This window comes from Salvia splendens, chromosome 1 (assembly GCF_004379255.2).
Source record: "Salvia splendens isolate huo1 chromosome 1, SspV2, whole genome shotgun sequence".
Lineage (NCBI taxonomy): Eukaryota > Viridiplantae > Streptophyta > Magnoliopsida > Lamiales > Lamiaceae > Salvia > Salvia splendens.
In genome coordinates, this window is record NC_056032.1 from 35,232,481 (window position 1) to 35,250,907 (window position 18,427).

At 40.1% G+C, this 18,427-nt stretch overlaps 2 protein-coding genes across 2 annotated transcripts; one reads left to right on the top strand and one right to left on the bottom strand.

Annotated features, from left to right (window-relative positions):
* Positions 1 to 1,812: 1,812 nt before the first annotated feature.
* On the top strand, positions 1,813 to 5,156 carry LOC121799033 (origin of replication complex subunit 2-like). The gene is made up of 7 exons (XM_042198355.1): positions 1,813 to 1,954; positions 2,253 to 2,382; positions 2,468 to 2,574; positions 2,669 to 2,801; positions 4,119 to 4,407; positions 4,480 to 4,707; positions 4,788 to 5,156. Exons 2-7 carry the CDS (start codon positions 2,254 to 2,256, stop codon positions 4,985 to 4,987), a joined length of 1,086 nt encoding a protein of 361 aa, XP_042054289.1. The 5' UTR covers positions 1,813 to 1,954; position 2,253; the 3' UTR covers positions 4,988 to 5,156.
* A 440-nt stretch (positions 5,157 to 5,596) lies between these two features.
* On the bottom strand, positions 5,597 to 8,578 carry LOC121799041 (auxin response factor 18-like). Its single transcript, XM_042198366.1, has 3 exons — positions 7,427 to 8,578; positions 6,193 to 7,076; positions 5,597 to 6,094 (listed from the first exon to the last, which is right to left on the bottom strand). Exons 1-3 carry the CDS (start codon positions 8,501 to 8,503, stop codon positions 6,025 to 6,027), a joined length of 2,031 nt encoding a protein of 676 aa, XP_042054300.1. The 5' UTR covers positions 8,504 to 8,578; the 3' UTR covers positions 5,597 to 6,024.
* Between the last annotated feature and the right edge of the window lie 9,849 nt (positions 8,579 to 18,427).

An 18,427-nucleotide genomic window follows, 5' to 3' on the forward strand; every position in this document is an offset into this window, starting at 1 on the left:
TAAATCAAAAAAATTACATAATTTAGAAAATTTAAATGCAATAAAAATACTACAAAAGTTATCACAAGGTATAAATATGTTAACTAAAATTAAAAATTAAAATTCATTTAAAAATACCACAAGTATACAAATTAGGTATCGTTTTAATTATTAATGTTTAACTGTTGTTTGTTATACATCATAGCGTATATAATATGATATTATGCATTAGGCATAATATTAGTTTAAAATTAAATATTTTTTTGTCAATTTTTAAACTAAAATAAATCAATTCTTAATATTAAAATTTAAAAGCTATCAAATTATGTAGAAATTTACTAAAGCTTAACTAATCAATATTAATAGGCATAAGTAATTAATATTTCTATTTGTTAATTTAGAAAAAAAAACGTGTGTAGCTTTTAACTAACCAATAAAATGTGTACTATATACTAATATGGGCCAGCCCACTAATTAATTACCAACCAAATATTAATAGAATGAATTAGGTCAATTTAATCTTCTCCCAGCCGCTGGAACCAATGTTTTAAAACCGGACCGGTCGGCGAACCGGCAAAGCTATTGGTTCATAGTTTAACCGGTCCAACCGGTTCAATCACTGGTCGAACCGTTTTACTATTACAAATACATATAATTAAGTATACAATATACAAAATATATTAAATTTACATATAATTAATAATATATAAAAAAATATTAACTTTATATTTTAGTTGTAATATAAATATTAAAATTTAGTAGTAAATGAATAAATTTCATAAATATTTTTGTTGGTAAATAAAAATAAATATATGATTCATTAGTTATTGTAGATAAAAAATTTAATATTTTATATATAAACAGATAAATTTCATTGTAACTAAAAAAGTGTATTGAACAAAATAATATTATACTATTAAGTAATAATTAAACATGAATAATTAGTTATTTTATGTAAAAATATTAATAACATGTATATAAATTAAATATATAGTACAAGAAAAATATTAATATTAAGTAATAATAAATTATATTTACATATAAAACATATTAAATTTATGTGTAATTACAAACTCATATATTGTAAAAATCTAGTGATTATTAAAACATAATTAAAAAATATATTATAATTAATAATTTCTTAAAATAATATAAAATCAAAATGAATTATTATTTTATGTGGATTAAAAATATCATTTTTAGTGTATAAGAATAATTAATGTTCATATTATTTCAAAATGGTCATATGGTGGAGTGATAAAAGTGTTGGTATATAGAGAAGAGGTCATGAGTTCAAGTCTTGCTAACAACAAATTTTGAAAGAGTATTTAGTAAAGTAAAAAACCAGTTTCCGGTTCACGGTTGAACCGGTTTGACCGTCCGGTTTCGCCGGTCAGCAGCGGTTTAACATGTTGGCGGTTTCTAGGGGTGAACCGGACCGGATTGCTTGCCGGTTCGCGGTTGGACTGGTCGAACAGTGCTGGTAAGTTTTTGTTTCTGTGTATTTTTACTTCCCTCCCTTCCCCTCTTTCTTCCCTTTTCCCATGTTGATAAATATAAAATGATTTGGACTTGAAAGTAATAAAATAAAATCTGAAAAGTTTTTTGGTATAGTTTTAGTACAAACCTAAAGATAGATATTTTTTCATAAAAAACCTATAATGGGATTGGTTTTGCAGGAATATTATTCTATTGCAAATAAAACTAAAATTTTGCTATGCAGAAATTAATGGACTGGATGTTTCCAAGCCCAACCCAAGCCCAAGCCCAAGCCCAGAAAATAACAAAATAAATATAGTGAGTGCTTAACAGAGATGAAGGCCCCTTTCCAAAAAAGAATCCAAAAAATAAAAATAACTCCCGTAATCTCGCCCCTCTTTTGGCGGGAATACTGAGGCTTCTCTCCCCCAGTTGCTAGTTTTTTCTGTCAAACCGCCGTCCGTAATCTTCTACAATCAAATTTCCATTTCCTAAGGTAATCATCACTCCAAGTTCTGGGCTATTTTTTTTTCCTTTTTCAGAGATGTGTTTACCTATCTTGTTGTGCATGCTAGGAAAGTCATCACTACATATGTTGATATTGTCGATTACTTTGGAAGATAAATGTCGGTTTCGGAATTGTAAATTTTAAATTGGAGCTTCTTCTTCATGGAATGCTGAAATTTATTTGGACAACGAAAACTACGATGCCTAATCTTTCAATTAGGGCACGTCAGTACCATTTAATTTGTTTGTCTTGAACTGAAATTTGTCTCCTCTCTTCACATCTCTAGTATGGAGTCGAATGACCTCGAGGAAGAGGAGTTCGGGTTCTCAAGGAACTACTTTTTAGCAAAAGAATTGTGCAGTTCTAGCAAGAAATCTGCGCGCAAAGTTTCTGACATCAATCTCGTCGATGAGCAGGTATGCTTTGGGGTTTCTAAAGTAGAATTGTGTAAACTTCTATGACATTATGGAAAAATAATGTCTTTTAATGCCGATCCTGTAGGAATTAAGAGAAGCATATGCTAAACTTGAGTTCAAGCACGAGAAAGAGATCAATAATCTGGTAAATAGTTACCGGAAATCATATGCAGAATGGGTTTTTATGTTAAGGTAAATTTATATCTTCTTCTTTGCTTGTGTGTGTTGGACAATATTAGACATTTTTGGTTCAAACTGTAATTTTGGTTCATTATCCATGTGAAAGGTGTGGATTTGGGCTTTTGATGTATGGTTTTGGGTCAAAGAAGGGGCTGATAGAAGACTTTGCTTCAACGGCGTTAACAGATTATTCTGTTGTTGTGATCAATGGATATCTTCAGTCAATCAATCTTAAACAGGTAAAGCCAATGATAATGTGATTTGCAACCTTACTTTAGAGTATACTGGTTTCTGTTCCTTCCTTTTGTTATTAGTCATGGGTGATCATTCCCTTCTTCTTTCCTATCTGCAGTCTGCAGACATTCTTTATTTAATTTGATATAAATATGTTTGATGTGCTGTGAAGATTACTTACACATGATTCTGTTGTAACATGTATTTCTGGGTGACAACTTGTTAGCATTTTGTTGTCATCTTCTCATCCTTTGGGGAAAAAAGTGGATGTTGCAATGTGTCACCTCATTCTCGATCTTGGAAGTGTATTGCTGAAATAAGTGCAAAATATGCAGATTAGTCATCATTTTGCTGTTATCTTTGTTGTTAGTGTGATCTACTACTTATATATTGGAACACCTAATTAGACATATGACAAATGATAGTATGTGTTACAAATTGATTTTTTTTGTGGTCAAGGTGCAGGGTTTCGTATCCCCCACAAGTAATTCAATTGGCATGAAACTTTTTTCTAAGTCTTTTTTAGGACATCACAATAGGGTGCTCTTTGACTTATCTTCCCAATCAGCTTCTCATTTAATAACCCGGTGAAAAATTTGGTAGCAGTTGCTGATAACATCAATTTTCTGAGCTACTTAATTTTGCTATATTCGTTATTGTTACTTGAATATTCATCTCTTTCACAGAGTTACAATATCTCATTAAATGAGTGTAATATTTGGTATTTATAAATGTTCTATGCATACATAAATAGGCTTGGATGCTATTAATTATCCCTGCGGAACTTCTTGAAAGTGTTGAAGACATTCACCCACTGCCTTGGCCAGCATGATTTAAGGGTATGGTTAGCTTAATGTGGCCATTACCCTTACAAATAACATGACCACCAAGAAAATTTCTAGATGCGACAAGATATATAATACAATGTATTCCCAGCTTTGCCTAAATATCTACCCCAGGAGTGGAAACATAATATCAAGTCAGGAATACCAGATTTTGGGTAGTCTAAATCAAAACCGAACTTGTCATCCTTTTCTTGTAACTTCTCTTTGGAGATTGCCCCTTTACAATTAACTGATTTCAATTTATGCTCTTTGTGTTTTGCTTTAAAAAGATATTCACCTTTTATATTAACTGGTTATGTAGAGTATCTCTGATGATGCTATTAGAATAATGGATTATTGGATCCTCTATGGCCCTGTGTATGTTTTCTTGCTACTTTTGTATTGTTGTCCCCATACTGATGCTTTTTATGGATGAGTTGAAGATAAATTGTCAGAATCCTCAAAATGCTAAATACCTCATGGATGTGAAATTTGTAGGTTACAGTTACATTAGCTGAACTTCTGATGGAGCAATTGAAACCCCAAAGGAAATTGGAAAATCATCCTAAGAACCAGCAACCATTTCATACCCAATCCATGGATGACCTTATTTCATTTCTCGATGGCCCACATTTGGACGATGGTGAATCTTTTGTTTGTGTTGTAGTGAACAACATTGATGGGCCTGCTTTGCGTGATTCAGAGTCTCAGCAATATCTCGCCAGACTCGCAGCTTGTTCTCATATTCTCATGGTGGCTTCCACTGATCATGTGAATGCACCTCTATGTAAGTTTGTTCTCACATTATAGTTTTACTGGGAAAATGTTGTTTTTGAATAAGTTTCATTGCTTCTATCAGTATGGAACAAGAAGATGGTACACACTGAATTCAATTGGTATTGGTACCATGTTCCTACCTATGTACCATACAAGGTGGAAGGAATATTCTTTCCTCCAATCCTGGCACACAGTGGCAGCGCACAAACTGTGAAGACAGCTTCAATAGTTTTGCAGAGTTTGACACCAAATGCTCAAAATGTGTTCAAAGTTGTTGCCGACCATCAGCTAGCCAATCCTGATGGAGAAGGCAAGTGGCTAAGTCTTACGGTGGAACAATTTACCTGCTTTGCAATTGTATAACAAATGTGTTGGTTCTGTTTCTTGCAGGAATGCCATTGAACAATTTATACACAGTATGCCGAGAGTGTTTCCTAGTGAGTAGCCAAATTACTCTAAATGCTCACCTCACAGAATTCAAGGATCACGAATTGGTGAAGACGAGAAGAAACTCAGATGGCGAAGACTGCTTGTACATTCCTCTTACAAGCGATGCCCTTCAGAAGCTTATACATGAGATCAGCCAATAGAAGATGGATCAATAATTACTGTGAATGTCATAATTGTCATTTGCTGAAATCTGTAGCTTCTGGCATTTGAGCCTGTTTCATATTTTTATCACCTTATCTGTTAGGCTTTGTATTATTATATGCTACTCTCGATTCTTCATTAATATATATGCAAACATCAAATAGTGCATATCTGAGGGATGATCGAAAAATACAATGTGGTGAGAAGCAATGATCAAAAGCCTAACTTCGTAATGATTGATCGCATGTACTTTAAAATATCATACATTTATGTGGTTGAAAGTTTCAAATTAAATTGAACTCCAATCATAAACTGAATTAAAGTAACTCAGTCAATTTGTTATTTGTGAATTTAAATTGCTGTACATTGATCCACATCCACCTAAGCTTTTAACATTTTTACTTTTGAAAAAAAGCGCGTATTTTTAACATTTAATTAGTAGAACCTAATTCAGTGTAACACATCTACTAGTAGAAAGCTGGGTCCAAGGAACAATTCATTATTTTGAAGTAAAATTCGTGTGTAACAGTACATTGTAAAAATATGATGGCATTAATTTATTTATCCTTTGTAAAACAACATTTGCAAAGATGAGATGAACAACAAGGTAAATAAAGTAGTTACATTTTATATCAAATCTATGTTGTACACAGAAAATTCAGGCCAACTATCTTCACTGAGAAAACCAACAAGAGTCTGCCTTTCTCTAAAAATCTATTAAATCAGCAAACATTATGCTATATTGCTATGGGATCAAGTCCAACATGTTCATTCCCATAGAAGGAAATGCCTGGGCATAAATTGTGAAAAAAAACTAACATGAAATTTCCCCACATAAAGCCTCACAGGGCAAAGAAACAAGACCAGTATCACCAACCCTTTTGGCACATCTTGCAAGTTGCAGAAGACCAAGGCAGTGACTCGAGATCGATGGGAGAAATTTCCTTATTACACATCCAGAAGCAGAAAAGAAACTCAAGAATGTCGTTCAGCAGTATAGTCAGAAAATCAAAGCATAAATTACTTAGGAACACGTCTATACTTCTACATTGTCACCGCTCGAATCAGCTAAGATCGTTAACCTCCGAGTAGTTTTGATAAAGTTACTGCAAGGCAATAAAGAAATGATACATGCTTTTATTAGTGTATGTTAAGACATGATGAGATGGCATGCAACTAAATTAGCCAAACAAATTAGTCTCACCTAAACGGTTGGTCGCCAACTGGCTTGAGTCTGCCTGCAGCATCTCTGCAGAGAACTCTATTCAGTATTTCTGAGACACCAATGCCAAACATATCCGCAAGTTTTTTGTACAGTTGTTCATAAGAACCTAGTAGAGAAAGATCTAGTGTACGCCCTACATCCTCAGATTCCATAAAAACCTTGCAGTGACCAGTTTCCATAATATCTGGTTGAATTCCTTCACATGATGAGTGCTCTGGTACTTCATTTTGATTAATGCCGCAACCAGATCCATCAGAAGTATTTCCCGTTTTCTCTACATTCCCATCAGAGGAACTATTGCCAGTTCGAGTGGGAGAAACTGTATCACTAGAGCAACTTAGAGAAATCTGGTTCTCTGGAAGTATTGGCTTACCAAAAAGCACAAATGGGGCTGCCTTGCCGTGATCAGGTTTAGCTGATCCTTGAGTTGGATTTCCCATGGTAAGTAGACATGAAATGTTCTCATTGCTGGCAGTCGTCGGAAGGAGGGGACTGGACGGTCCAGTAGGATATCGGTCATGAGGCAGAAAACCTACGGGAAACAAACCCAACTGCAGTTGCTTATTTACGTGGAGACTTGATAATGATAAACCATATTGAGCATGCCTGGCTCCCTGCATGCCAGCAGGAGTGGTATTAGGAAGAAACCCGAAGGGATTGCTAGACCCGACAAGCTGGTGGCTGATTGGTGGCATAGGAATTTGTCCATCGAAAGGGTGATCTGAATGCTGTGGTAATCTCATTTTCTTTCTTGGTGGTGAGAAAGGGGAAAGGTGAATGGCAGGCATGTTTGATACGAGTTCAACGAGCCAAGGGCTTACTCGTTTCACATTTTGAAGCAGATCAGGCTCATCCCAGGCCACCTGTGATCATTTTCATACTGAAACCTTGTAACAGCTGGTTTGGACACTATCAAGCAAGCTTTGCATATTTAACATTAAAAATTAAGAGATCCAAAATAATATCTCACATATTAAAGACAATATATTGAACATCATCAATCCAATGCAATGAAGAGGATCAAATATTAAGGATTGAACCTAAAATTTCATGACTTGTCAATCCATAGACTATTTAAAAGAAAGTACACTAAACAAGATTTAGGAAAACACATGAAGAGTAAATTAAGAGTGAATGAAATAAACTGAATAATAGTGCTATAAAACATTTAACAAACTGAAATAAGATCAATTCATATTAAACCCAAAATTACCTGAAGTAGTCTCCAAGGTGAATCAGGCCACCAAATAGGATCAACAACCTGAACTGATGATATAGTTCCCATGAACCAGCTTATGCGCGAGGAATCCTCGGTCTCAAATGCCATTTTAAACCTCATCCCCAAGCACCAACGTATTTGCATTGCTACCTTCACCAGAGAGGCCTTCACACAGAACTCAGGAGTGCCGGCTCTGGGATAGTACACCACCTCAAAGGGGTGCCCACTGGCAGCAAGACTTGCAGCTTCGACTACATCTTCCGCCTTCACTCTCCCCCTTCCTATCCAATTCACATTATTGTTCTTCTCATCATCCCTCAGAGACGATGAAAAACCCCCATAAGGCACAATGGAGTTCCCTCCAGCCAGATTCCACGTATCAGTTCCACCACCAACCCCCCTCTTCGCCCGCCTGATACCAACGCAAAGATCACCATTCTCCGCCCTCATGAACACTATCGAGTCCCCCGCCAGGAGCTTCTTATGGTTCACAAAAGTACTCCACCCGGTTGTGAGAAGATGCCGCCTTGGTGTCCCCCTGTAGATATGCCTAAACTTCCAGGTCTCGCCATGAACATCCTTAGCAAGAATGGTCTGCACGGGAGGGTCTGCAGAGTAGTCCAGCCGGGGAAATATGGTCTCCGCACAGTACCTAGGCACTGAAAATCCCCCACCATTGTTGGCATCAGACTGTGTCAGAGTCTTTGCAAACGAAGCGGGCGTTTCTTGATTCTCAGAGCCAACAGCCCCTCCTTCATCATGATCAACCTCGGTGGCATCACTCCCACTAGTCGGAGACAATCTCATCTTGGCAAAGACCTCATCCGTATCAGGATCCGCCATGAAACTAATCGAAGAAACTCGACATGGTATGTAAGCAGGAATTCTTGGAAAATTCCTAAAATCAACATTCCCACAGCTGTGCTCAGAGTGGCCCTGTGGGAAGTAAAACACCTTGGAATTCTTCAATGGCATCTGCACCATGCTGCCGGCGCAGGCATGCCATAATTGAGAATCCAAACATCTCTCTGTTTCTCTCATTTTCTCTTTCGATTCCATAAAGCTAATCATTTCAATCAACAAATTTTAATTCATGGCACAAATTTTCTCTCACAGAAATTGAAAGCTAGAAGCAGAAAAATCCAATTAAAGTTAATAACCTCAAACTCTTGTAAACTCTAACCTCCTTATTTGAAGCAAACAGATTATATGGCACAATCAAAATCTTATCTTCACAAAATCAAAACACTGACTGATGAATCCGCGAATTTCTGATGTTAGTGAATGCAGAAAAATACAGATCACGACACAAAGAATTTACGTGGTTCGATTTACTGAAGTAAATCTACGTCCACGGGAAGAAGGGAGGGCAAGATTGTATTGCTTGATCTGTTTTCTACAGCTTACAAATACAAACTTGCTATCTGCTATTTTATCTCTAGAGAGCTTAACCTCCTTCTATCTGATCTAAGTTCTCTATTTATACATTGAACTAAGATCGTGGCTTGCATCACCACTAATGATGGTTGTGGATGTCGTGGAGGTCATGCATGTAGCGTAGGTCATGGCCTACGATCGTGGCCTGAGTTGACACCACGTGGTAGTGGGTGTGCTGGAAGTCGTGGAAATCCTGTATGGGTCCACTAACTCCTTGTTCGGTCGAATACTGTGACCGAACTGCTTTGGCTGCCGATCTGAGAGTAGAGCTTGATTGGTTGGCTTTTACCGAGCTGTAGGCTGAGGCCGAACTCTTACTGAGACCGAACTGCTTTGGTTGCCGATCTGAGAGTAGAGCTTGATGCCGACCTGAGAGCGTGATGGTTGGTTGGCTTTTACCGAGCTGTAGGCTGAGGCCGAACTCTTTGATAATGCCGAACTCATACTCTTCCTTGGGCTTTGGGCTGATGGGCCGTCACTGCTGTTGGGCTTGTTTAGTCCGTACCCCATCACTACCCCCCCCGAAAGACGAAGTGAATCACTTCGGCGAAGCGAGTCACTTCGGCATTCTGGATAAAGGTACGGGGGGAGGCTGACGTCAGGGGACGTGCCTTGCACGTGACTGCATTAAATGCGACAGTAAAATCCGGCCGTTGAATCCTGAAAAGGTGGGATTCGAAACGGTGCGACGATTTTGAAATCTTCGCCGAACCTGATAAATACCTCCTTTCTTCATCATTGAAGCACTTTTGCGACTGCTTCTTCTGCACTCTATCTCCTTTGCGTAAAAATTTCCTTCCGCTTTCAACAATTTCTTCAGAATTTGCAAAGAGTAAGAACCATGTCTTCTTCTTCTTCTTCCGAGTTAGGTAGCGGTAGGAAAGGCGGTAAGGGGTCTTCTGGCCGGAAAGAGTCCGGGGAGAAGACCGTAGAGTATTTCCATAGTATTTTGAGTAAGGATACTGTGATATCCCTACCCGAACAATACTTTTTTCCTGGGGGGAAGGCGGTGGTACCTGACGGTGATCATAGGGCTGACTCTCCGCCGGAGGGTTACGCCACCGTGTACGAGGCCTGCTTAGAATGCGGGCTTCGTTTCCCTCTTCCCCCTGCCTTTGTAGAGCTGCTAGATTTTTTTCAACTCCCTTTAGGTCAGGTGACTCCGAACTCTTGGAGGCACTTATCGGCTTTTGCTGCCGAACTGCGTAGTCTAGATAAGGATCTGTCTCTGAGGGCAATCCTTAATTTTTTCCAGTTTAAGAGGAAGGGATCTTGGTTTTACTTGGTCCCTTTACAGCCTTTTAGGGCCTTTTGTAAAACCAAATGGCCGAAATGGCAAAATCGCTTCTTTTTTTATAATAGGACCGCGGCTCCTAGTTTTCCCTGGAGAGGGCCGAAGTCCGTTATCCGTCATCCTCGGCCTGAACCGTTGGACGAGCTCGATGGCGAGCTCAACAAGATTCCCATAGTTAGGAAACAATACACGGAGTCTGAGCTCGTCAAGGGCGACGTCGTGTTCGACATCTCGTCTTCGGACGAAGAGGCCGAGGGTGAGGATTTCTCTTTATCTTTATGCTCTACTGCTTTAACGAAGAAAACTAACCTTGTTTTCTTGCTTTTTGGCAGTGTTCATGCTGAATAAGGTTAGCCGCAAATCCTCCGAGCTTAAGGAGCCGGAGAAAGAGAAGGCTACCAGCTCGGCGCCTGATGCCGAGAAGAATCCGAAGAGGCAAAAGACCTCTTCGGGTCCAAAGAAGCCGGAGTCGACTTCGGCAAGTAGGAAGGGGAAGACCCAGAAGCCCCCGAGAGCGCCAGAGAAAGACGTGGTCTTGGCGCCTCCTTCGGAGCATATCTGTGAGCCATTTTTATGGCCCACGGACTTTGCCGAGGTGAATTGTCTTCTTGATTCTTTGGCTTGGCTTCTGTCCTGTATTTTTGGTGCCCTCTGTTGACTTTTTTCCTTATCCATTTTCAGAGGAACGATATGCTCTCCAAGCTCGTCGCCGTCGAGCTCTCCAAAGCGTCCAACGACTATGCTGAGATGCAGAGGAAATTGGCGGCTGCTTGTCACCGGGCCGAGCAGGCTGAGGCAAACTTTGAGAAAGCCAGAGCTGCTAGGATTTCGGCCCAGGATGAAGCTCAGTTTGCCAAAAACCAGCTCGTCATCCAGCGAGAGCAGACGAAACGGAGTGATGCTGCCGCCGTGGTTGCCCAAGGAGAGGGTCTCCGTGCTTTCGTGGAGAAACTCTTTCTGAGCCACCAATTCTCGGCCTTTGTCGGTGATCTGGTAAGGCTAATTACCGATAAGGGCGAGCAGGGGGCCGACGTCGTGCTGCCTCTGTACAGCCGAGAGATAGCAGCTCGGCTTCAGAATCTGCCGCTCCTTGAGGAGCTCGCTTCATCCTCGGTCCTGCTTTCTGCAGACCGAGTCCGGAGTTGTCGAGCTGATCGGGACGAGAACCTGGAGGCTATCTTTGCCTCCGTGGGACCCGTTTCACCCGCTTCGACTTACAACGGAGAGGGTGAGGCCGAGCCGCTGGAGCAGGAGGTCGGCGATAAGCAGGCCGATCAGGAGGCGCAGCAGATCGGCTACGGTGGCGCCGAGCAGGCTGGGGAGAGCAAGGAGGCAGAGGCTGAAGCTGAAGCAGATAAGGAGAAGGAAGCTGAACCTCACCGAGAAGGCGGAGACGAAGCTAGCGAAGTATGATTTCGCCCCCCTTCTCTTAGTTTAGTTTCTTCCTTTATGTAAAATGGCCTTGAAGCCCTCCTTGTATAGAAAGAATTTTTTCTTATGAATGAAAAAAATTCTTCTTTCTGCTCTTGTGTCTTCGTATAGCCTTTCGTACTCTCTTACTCCTGTTGTGGTTTACTACCTGCTCGGTAAGCTGAAATGCCGAACTAACATAGCTGCTTTGTATTCTTAACTCTCAAGGAGCTGGAGGTACTTCACTGGAAGCGGCTGTACTCTTCGGCTTTAGACGAAGCTGAGAAAAGAGCTATAGCTGACCAGATGAAGAATGACGAACTCTTGGCTCGTTCAATGAAGCTGGAGGCCGATAATAGGGACTTAGAGTCCGAAAAGAAGGATCTGGAGGCCGAGCTGAATACCGCCGTGGCTGAGAGGACTGCGTATGAGGATTTCATCAGCAGGCGTGGAGGAATGACCATCTCAGAAGTTCAGGAACGAGTTGACGAACTGTGGGAGGAATATCATGTACTCCGGAGGAACAATGCGCTGGAGAGCTCGGCTTGCCAACAAGTTGTGAAATCATTGCGGCGCTGGGCTTCTCGGTACGACATCGTTCTTTCCCGGCGTCCTCCAATCGAGAGATTCCTTAGGCATTTCTCGCCAACAGATGTTCATACTCCAGCTCAAACCCTTGATTCTCTTGCTCAAAACCGTACTCCAAGTCAGCAACGAACTCTGGAACAGCCGGAAACATCAAGACGAGAACAGGCTGAAGTTCGTAGAGGAGCTGTGATTATGAGTGAGCAAGATCAACAAATGCTTCGTGAAGAGACTCTTCGCCGCCGAGGTGCTAGGGCTTCCCGGGCTCAGAGAAGAGGTGGCAGGTCGATTAGAGCATCTCGTCGACCTGCTTATTCTGCAGCTGCCTGGAACGCCCGAACTCAGCTTCACGAGGATTTTGTGAATAGATGGCTCAACTTTAGCAACCCTGGACAGTAGAATAGTCCTTTGTAATAGCGTAACGCCATCTTGTAGGGTAGCGGAGTTGTGTGCCGAACAAGATTTGAAAATGAAATTTTGTTTTCGCTTCTAACACTGTGTATTTACAGCTTAGCGAAAAAATTTCATCGTACTTGTCCTCGGTCTTATGAAGTAAACTTCTTTGACCGGACTTGTCTTTGGTCTGATGAAATAAACATCTTTGACCGGACTCGTCTTTGGTCTGATGAAATAAACATCTTTGACCGGACTCGTCTTCGGTCTGATGAAATAAGCATCTTTGACCGGACTCGTCTTTGGTCTGATGAAATAAACATCTTTGACCGGACTCGTCTTTGGTCTGATGAAATAAACATCTTTGACCGGACTCGTCTTTGGTCTGATGAAATAAACATCTTTGACCGGACTCGTCTTTGGTCTGATGAAATAAACATCTTTGACCGGACTCGTCTTTGTGTTCTAATTTGGCGATTTTTGTCGCCGGGATCGAACTTTCCCTTGTCCTAATTCGGCGAGTTTTATCGCATGGATCGGACTTTCCCAGTTAACCGAAGTGGTCTTATGCAGTAAACCTCTTTGACTAGACATGGTCGTCCTCGGTCTTATGAGGTAAACTTCTTTGACCTAACTTGGTCGTCCTAATTCGGCGAGGTTTATCGCGTGGATCGGACTTTCCCTTATTGCAGTTCGTTTCAGACGAAGTGCTTATTAAGCTGAATTGTGGTCTTGTATCCTCCTTGGAAGCTTGGACCCACAGTCGTTGGCTTGTTGCAGTCCGTTTCAGACGGACTGCTTGTTAAGCTGAATTGTGGTCTTGTATCCTCCTTGGAAGCTTTGACTCACAATCGTGGGCTTATATATGTTCTAAGAAGGGGATCAGCCTTCGAAGAACAAGATACCTCAGTAACATTTGTAAGAGACGACACGCACATAGACAGACAAAACGCACAGAGACAAACAAAGACCAAGCAAACCAAAGAAAACACATTGACCGAACAGAACTCAAGACTGACTGACCGGACTGTCTCTTACAAATGAAACTTTTTGAGGTTGGAAACGTACCATGTTCGGGGTACTTGTGCTCCTGACACGTTAGTCAATTTGTAAGACCCTTTGCCGAGGACTTCTGACACCCGATATGGACCTTCCCATGTGGGTTCGAGTTCGCCCAGCTTTTCTGCTCGGCTTACTTCGTTGTTTCCCAAGACGAGATCTCCCACTTGAAATTGCAGCTTCTTCACCCTTTGGTTGTAATACCGGGCTACTTGCTCCTGGTACTTGGCTGCTTTTATGCAGGCCAATTCTCTTCTTTCTTCGGCAAGATCTAGTTCGGCTCTCAGTCCGTCACCATTCATTTCTGAGGAGAAATTGAGTTCGGGGACTGGGTATGCCGATCTAAACCGGAATCACGGCTTCAGTGCCGTACGCCATTGAGTTCGGCTCTGGTGTGACTTCGGTCATTTCGCCTGCCTCTGACTCCGGTTGCTGTGATCGCTATGCTTGATGGTGCCGAGCTGATTGCTCGGCACTTTTAAGCGCAATCTGCACTCTTGCTCTTTTTTGATCACCTCGGATGACCGCTATCCCTCCTTTAGTGGGGAAGGTGTTTGGCGAGGATGCCTCTGATCGCTATGATCGGGCTTCTTTTCGTCTCCTCTAGATGAGCTGTCTAAAGACCGTTTTCGACGGTCTGCCTCATCGGCTCGGGAGAACTGGTCCGCAATGTCCCACATCTCTTGAGCTGTTTGCGGACTGCATTCCACGAGCTTTCTGTAGAGAGCTCCGGGCAGGATTCCATTTTGGAATGCCGAAATGACAAGTAGATCATTGAGATTATCTACTTGTAGGCATTCCTTATGGAATCTCGTCAGGAAGTCGCTGATCTTTTCGTCGCGACCTTGACGTATAGAAAGCAGCTGAGCCGAAGTAATCCGGGCTTCCGCTTTCTGAAAGAACCTCCTGTGGAAAGCATCCATTAGATCTCGGTAGGATCTAATGCTGCCTTGAGGAAGGCTGTCGAACCACCTTCTGGCGTTCCCGATGAGCAGCTCGGGGAACAGCTTGCACATATGGACCTCATTGAGACCCTGGTTCGCCATATTATACTGATAGCGTCCCAGGAAGTCATGAGGATCCACCAACCCGTCATAAGTCATTGACGGAGTTCGGTAGTTCTGTGGCAAGGAAGTTCGGGTGATATCGTCCGAGAACGGAGTCTTCAATGCTCCGTACATGGCGAACCCGACACCTCTTCGGTATGGAGGAGATGGAGTTCTCCTGTGATTCCGGTACCGAGGAGGAACAGGAACATGTCGGGGTTGAGGATTCTTCTTCCTGGAAGACACGGTACTACTGCGGTAGTGACTTTCATGTCTGGACGAGGAAGGAGAATCTACCGTTTTCGTCTTCGGCTGTTGGCTCTTTTGCAGGAAGGCTAAGAACTCATCCTGCTTCTCAGCCAAGAACAGCTTGACAGCCTCATTCAAATCAGGCTGCTGGGAAGACTCGGTGTGTGGACCTTTCGAGCGGCTTGTTCCTTCATCGTGAAAACTGGAAGTAGATGTCTCCCGAGGCTGTTTTCCGGACCTGCGGGCTGGATTAGCTTCCTTATGGTTTTCACGAACGGTATTACGGGTAGTACGTGATCTGGTATGCATTTTTTTTTTTTTTTTTTTTTTGGGGTGGAAAAAGGGTCAAAAATTCGCTTTATCACAAATTTGGTTCTCTGTTTCCCACAGACGGCGCCAGTGATGAATCCGCGAATTTCTGATGTTAGTGAATGCAGAAAAATACAGATCACGACACAAAGAATTTACGTGGTTCGATTTACTGAAGTAAATCTACGTCCACGGGAAGAAGGGAGGGCAAGATTGTATTGCTTGATCTGTTTTCTACAGCTTACAAATACAAACTTGCTATCTGCTATTTTATCTCTAGAGAGCTTAACCTCCTTCTATCTGATCTAAGTTCTCTATTTATACATTGAACTAAGATCGTGGCTTGCATCACCACTAATGATGGTTGTGGATGTCGTGGAGGTCATGCATGTAGCGTAGGTCATGGCCTACGATCGTGGCCTGAGTTGACACCACGTGGTAGTGGGTGTGCTGGAAGTCGTGGAAATCCTGTATGGGTCCACTAACTCCTTGTTCGGTCGAATACTGTGACCGAACTGCTTTGGCTGCCGATCTGAGAGTAGAGCTTGATTGGTTGGCTTTTACCGAGCTGTAGGCTGAGGCCGAACTCTTACTGAGACCGAACTGCTTTGGTTGCCGATCTGAGAGTAGAGCTTGATGCCGACCTGAGAGCGTGATGGTTGGTTGGCTTTTACCGAGCTGTAGGCTGAGGCCGAACTCTTTGGTAATGCCGAACTCATACTCTTCCTTGGGCTTTGGGCTGATGGGCCGTCACTGCTGTTGGGCTTGTTTAGTCCGTACCCCATCACTGACAATAGTCAAAAAGTAAGTTTAATATCTTCGATCAAATATCACACTTTCTTCAATTTGACAGCACAAGGAGCCCATGACCTTGGACCAGATAAAAAACCTTTTCGAAGAAAAGAGTAAATAATGAATGAATCAAATTGAACTCATCCACTTCAATCACAAAAAAAAAATTAAAATCACGGCAAACTAAAGTAAACAATCAAAAAATCAAAAGCACAATTTTACGAGAAAAACAAAAAAACATGAAGCGTAAAGCGAAAACGGCAAAGGTCGAGGCAGAAAATAGAATAGACAAGAAGCGGAACTTTTTTCCTGTTACTTAAATAAAGCCCTCTTCCATTCTCCCTCACTTCATACTCTAACTCCATTCACACGTCTCTCTCTACAACCTATATATATGTCGTCTTCACGTAATTTATTTCCTGTTCCTTTTTTTTTTATTTTTTTTCTTTTTCCCCTGATGAATTCGTTACTGTAATATACTAGTATTAATTCTTAAAAGGGATAGTATTATACTTCCTGCCTCGGATCTGATGAACTTACTCTGATGTACCTTCATACACCAGAAAGTGAAATATCCTCCATGTTGAATATAAAATAAGATTATATTTATTCTGCTGCTTACGATAAGTTGGTATTGTTTTTTTTTTTTTTTTAAATTTTATATTGGGGTGAATCGGGTGATTAACATGTATTTGGGTGGTGGGGCTTAATTGATATTGAAAGGACCAATGTATAGTAATCAGTGTAACAGTCTTAATTTAAAAAAGTCTAATCTTCACTTTAATTGAGCTAAGTCTATAGTAGGTGTAAAAGCAACGTAATTCTTCTTTCTTTTCGAATATTCCATTCTTATTTAATTTATACATGCGATGTAAGAATTGATAAAATCGAATTGAAATTCTGAAGCTTCAATTTCCTCTCCAATATAAAAGAGCAATTAACCTCTATTTGAGGAATCGAGCAGGAATGGTATGTTGGCCCATATTAATGGTTGAATTAGTATTAAAATTCGTTAATTGAATCGAATTCTAACCCTTCCCATTTCAAATCAACTTTTGTGGAGTAATATTGAATCAAGATTAATAAGTTTAACTTCGCACAGTCGGTAAATATATCCGAAGGTTACCCTTGGTACGATGAAATGGAAATAAAATTTAACAATGATTCCGAAAGTTATCATCCTCAATGCATACATATATCCTTTTTTTTCTTAAGAATTAAGTATAAATTTTATTTGAAATCAACATGTAATAATGAAAACACCCCTTAATGTTTAACTAAAACCGAACAGCAGCCATTGGATGATGTTCATCAATACTATCATCCTACTGTCATTAGTGCATCCTGAGTTAAATTTGGATGAAAATTTTCATGAAAGTTATTCTTAGTAATGATGGTGAATAATCTGGATTTGTTATAAAATATTTTGTGATTGTATTTGGTAAAATCATAATATAGTTCAAATTGTACATATATTAGTGCAAACTTAATTTATATATGATGTTGGTTGTTTCGCACGTCATTTTATTAATATTATGTATACATATAATGAATTACTACTAAATTACAAAAATTACTAAAGAAGAATAAAATGAAAAGAATGTAATGATTTTACTCTCAAATATTGAAAATGGAACACTAAAAGAACGGAGTGTGCACATATGATTTGATTTTGAAATGAATAAACATTTTATTTGTTTGAGTGGTACAATAGCTTTTTTTTAGGATGTGAATATATGTTACGGATATTCCTATTACACTTTTGCACATGTGATATTGAGATCAACTTCACGATTTGAGTGTCTAGACTACTAACCATTCTGTTTTTGTTTAAATGATGTAAGACTATATTACACAAACTCAAACAAAATTACTAATGATCAAAAGTTGACGTTTCTTCGCTAGTAGTGCCATGTTTCTAGTATAATATATTCACCCTTTTGATACTAATCTATTAATACTAGAGTAAATTATATAAATGGTACCCGATCTTTCACTTTCGCACATAAAATGGTACCTGGTCTTTATTTTATATCGTTTTTGGTACCCCGTGACAAAAATAAACTCAGGTACCAAACATGTGATTTATTTGTTATGGGGGATATTTTTGGAAATTTCAATCAAATAGTACCAAATATGTGATTTTTTTTCTTCCTTTCTTCTTCTTCTTCTTCTTCTTCTTCTTCTTCTTCTTCTTCTTCTTCTTCTTCTTCTTCTTCTTCTTCTTCTTTCTTTTTTCTCCATTTTCTTTTTTCTTTTTAGTATTTTATCTTCCCTTCTTATTTCTTTTTTCTTCTTTCTTTTTAGTGTTTTATACATACATTTAATTGCATTTATAATATAAACCAAGAACAAAACATAAAATTAAATTAATTATTTAAAGAAATTAAATCAATTGGATATTTTTTATTAAATTATTTT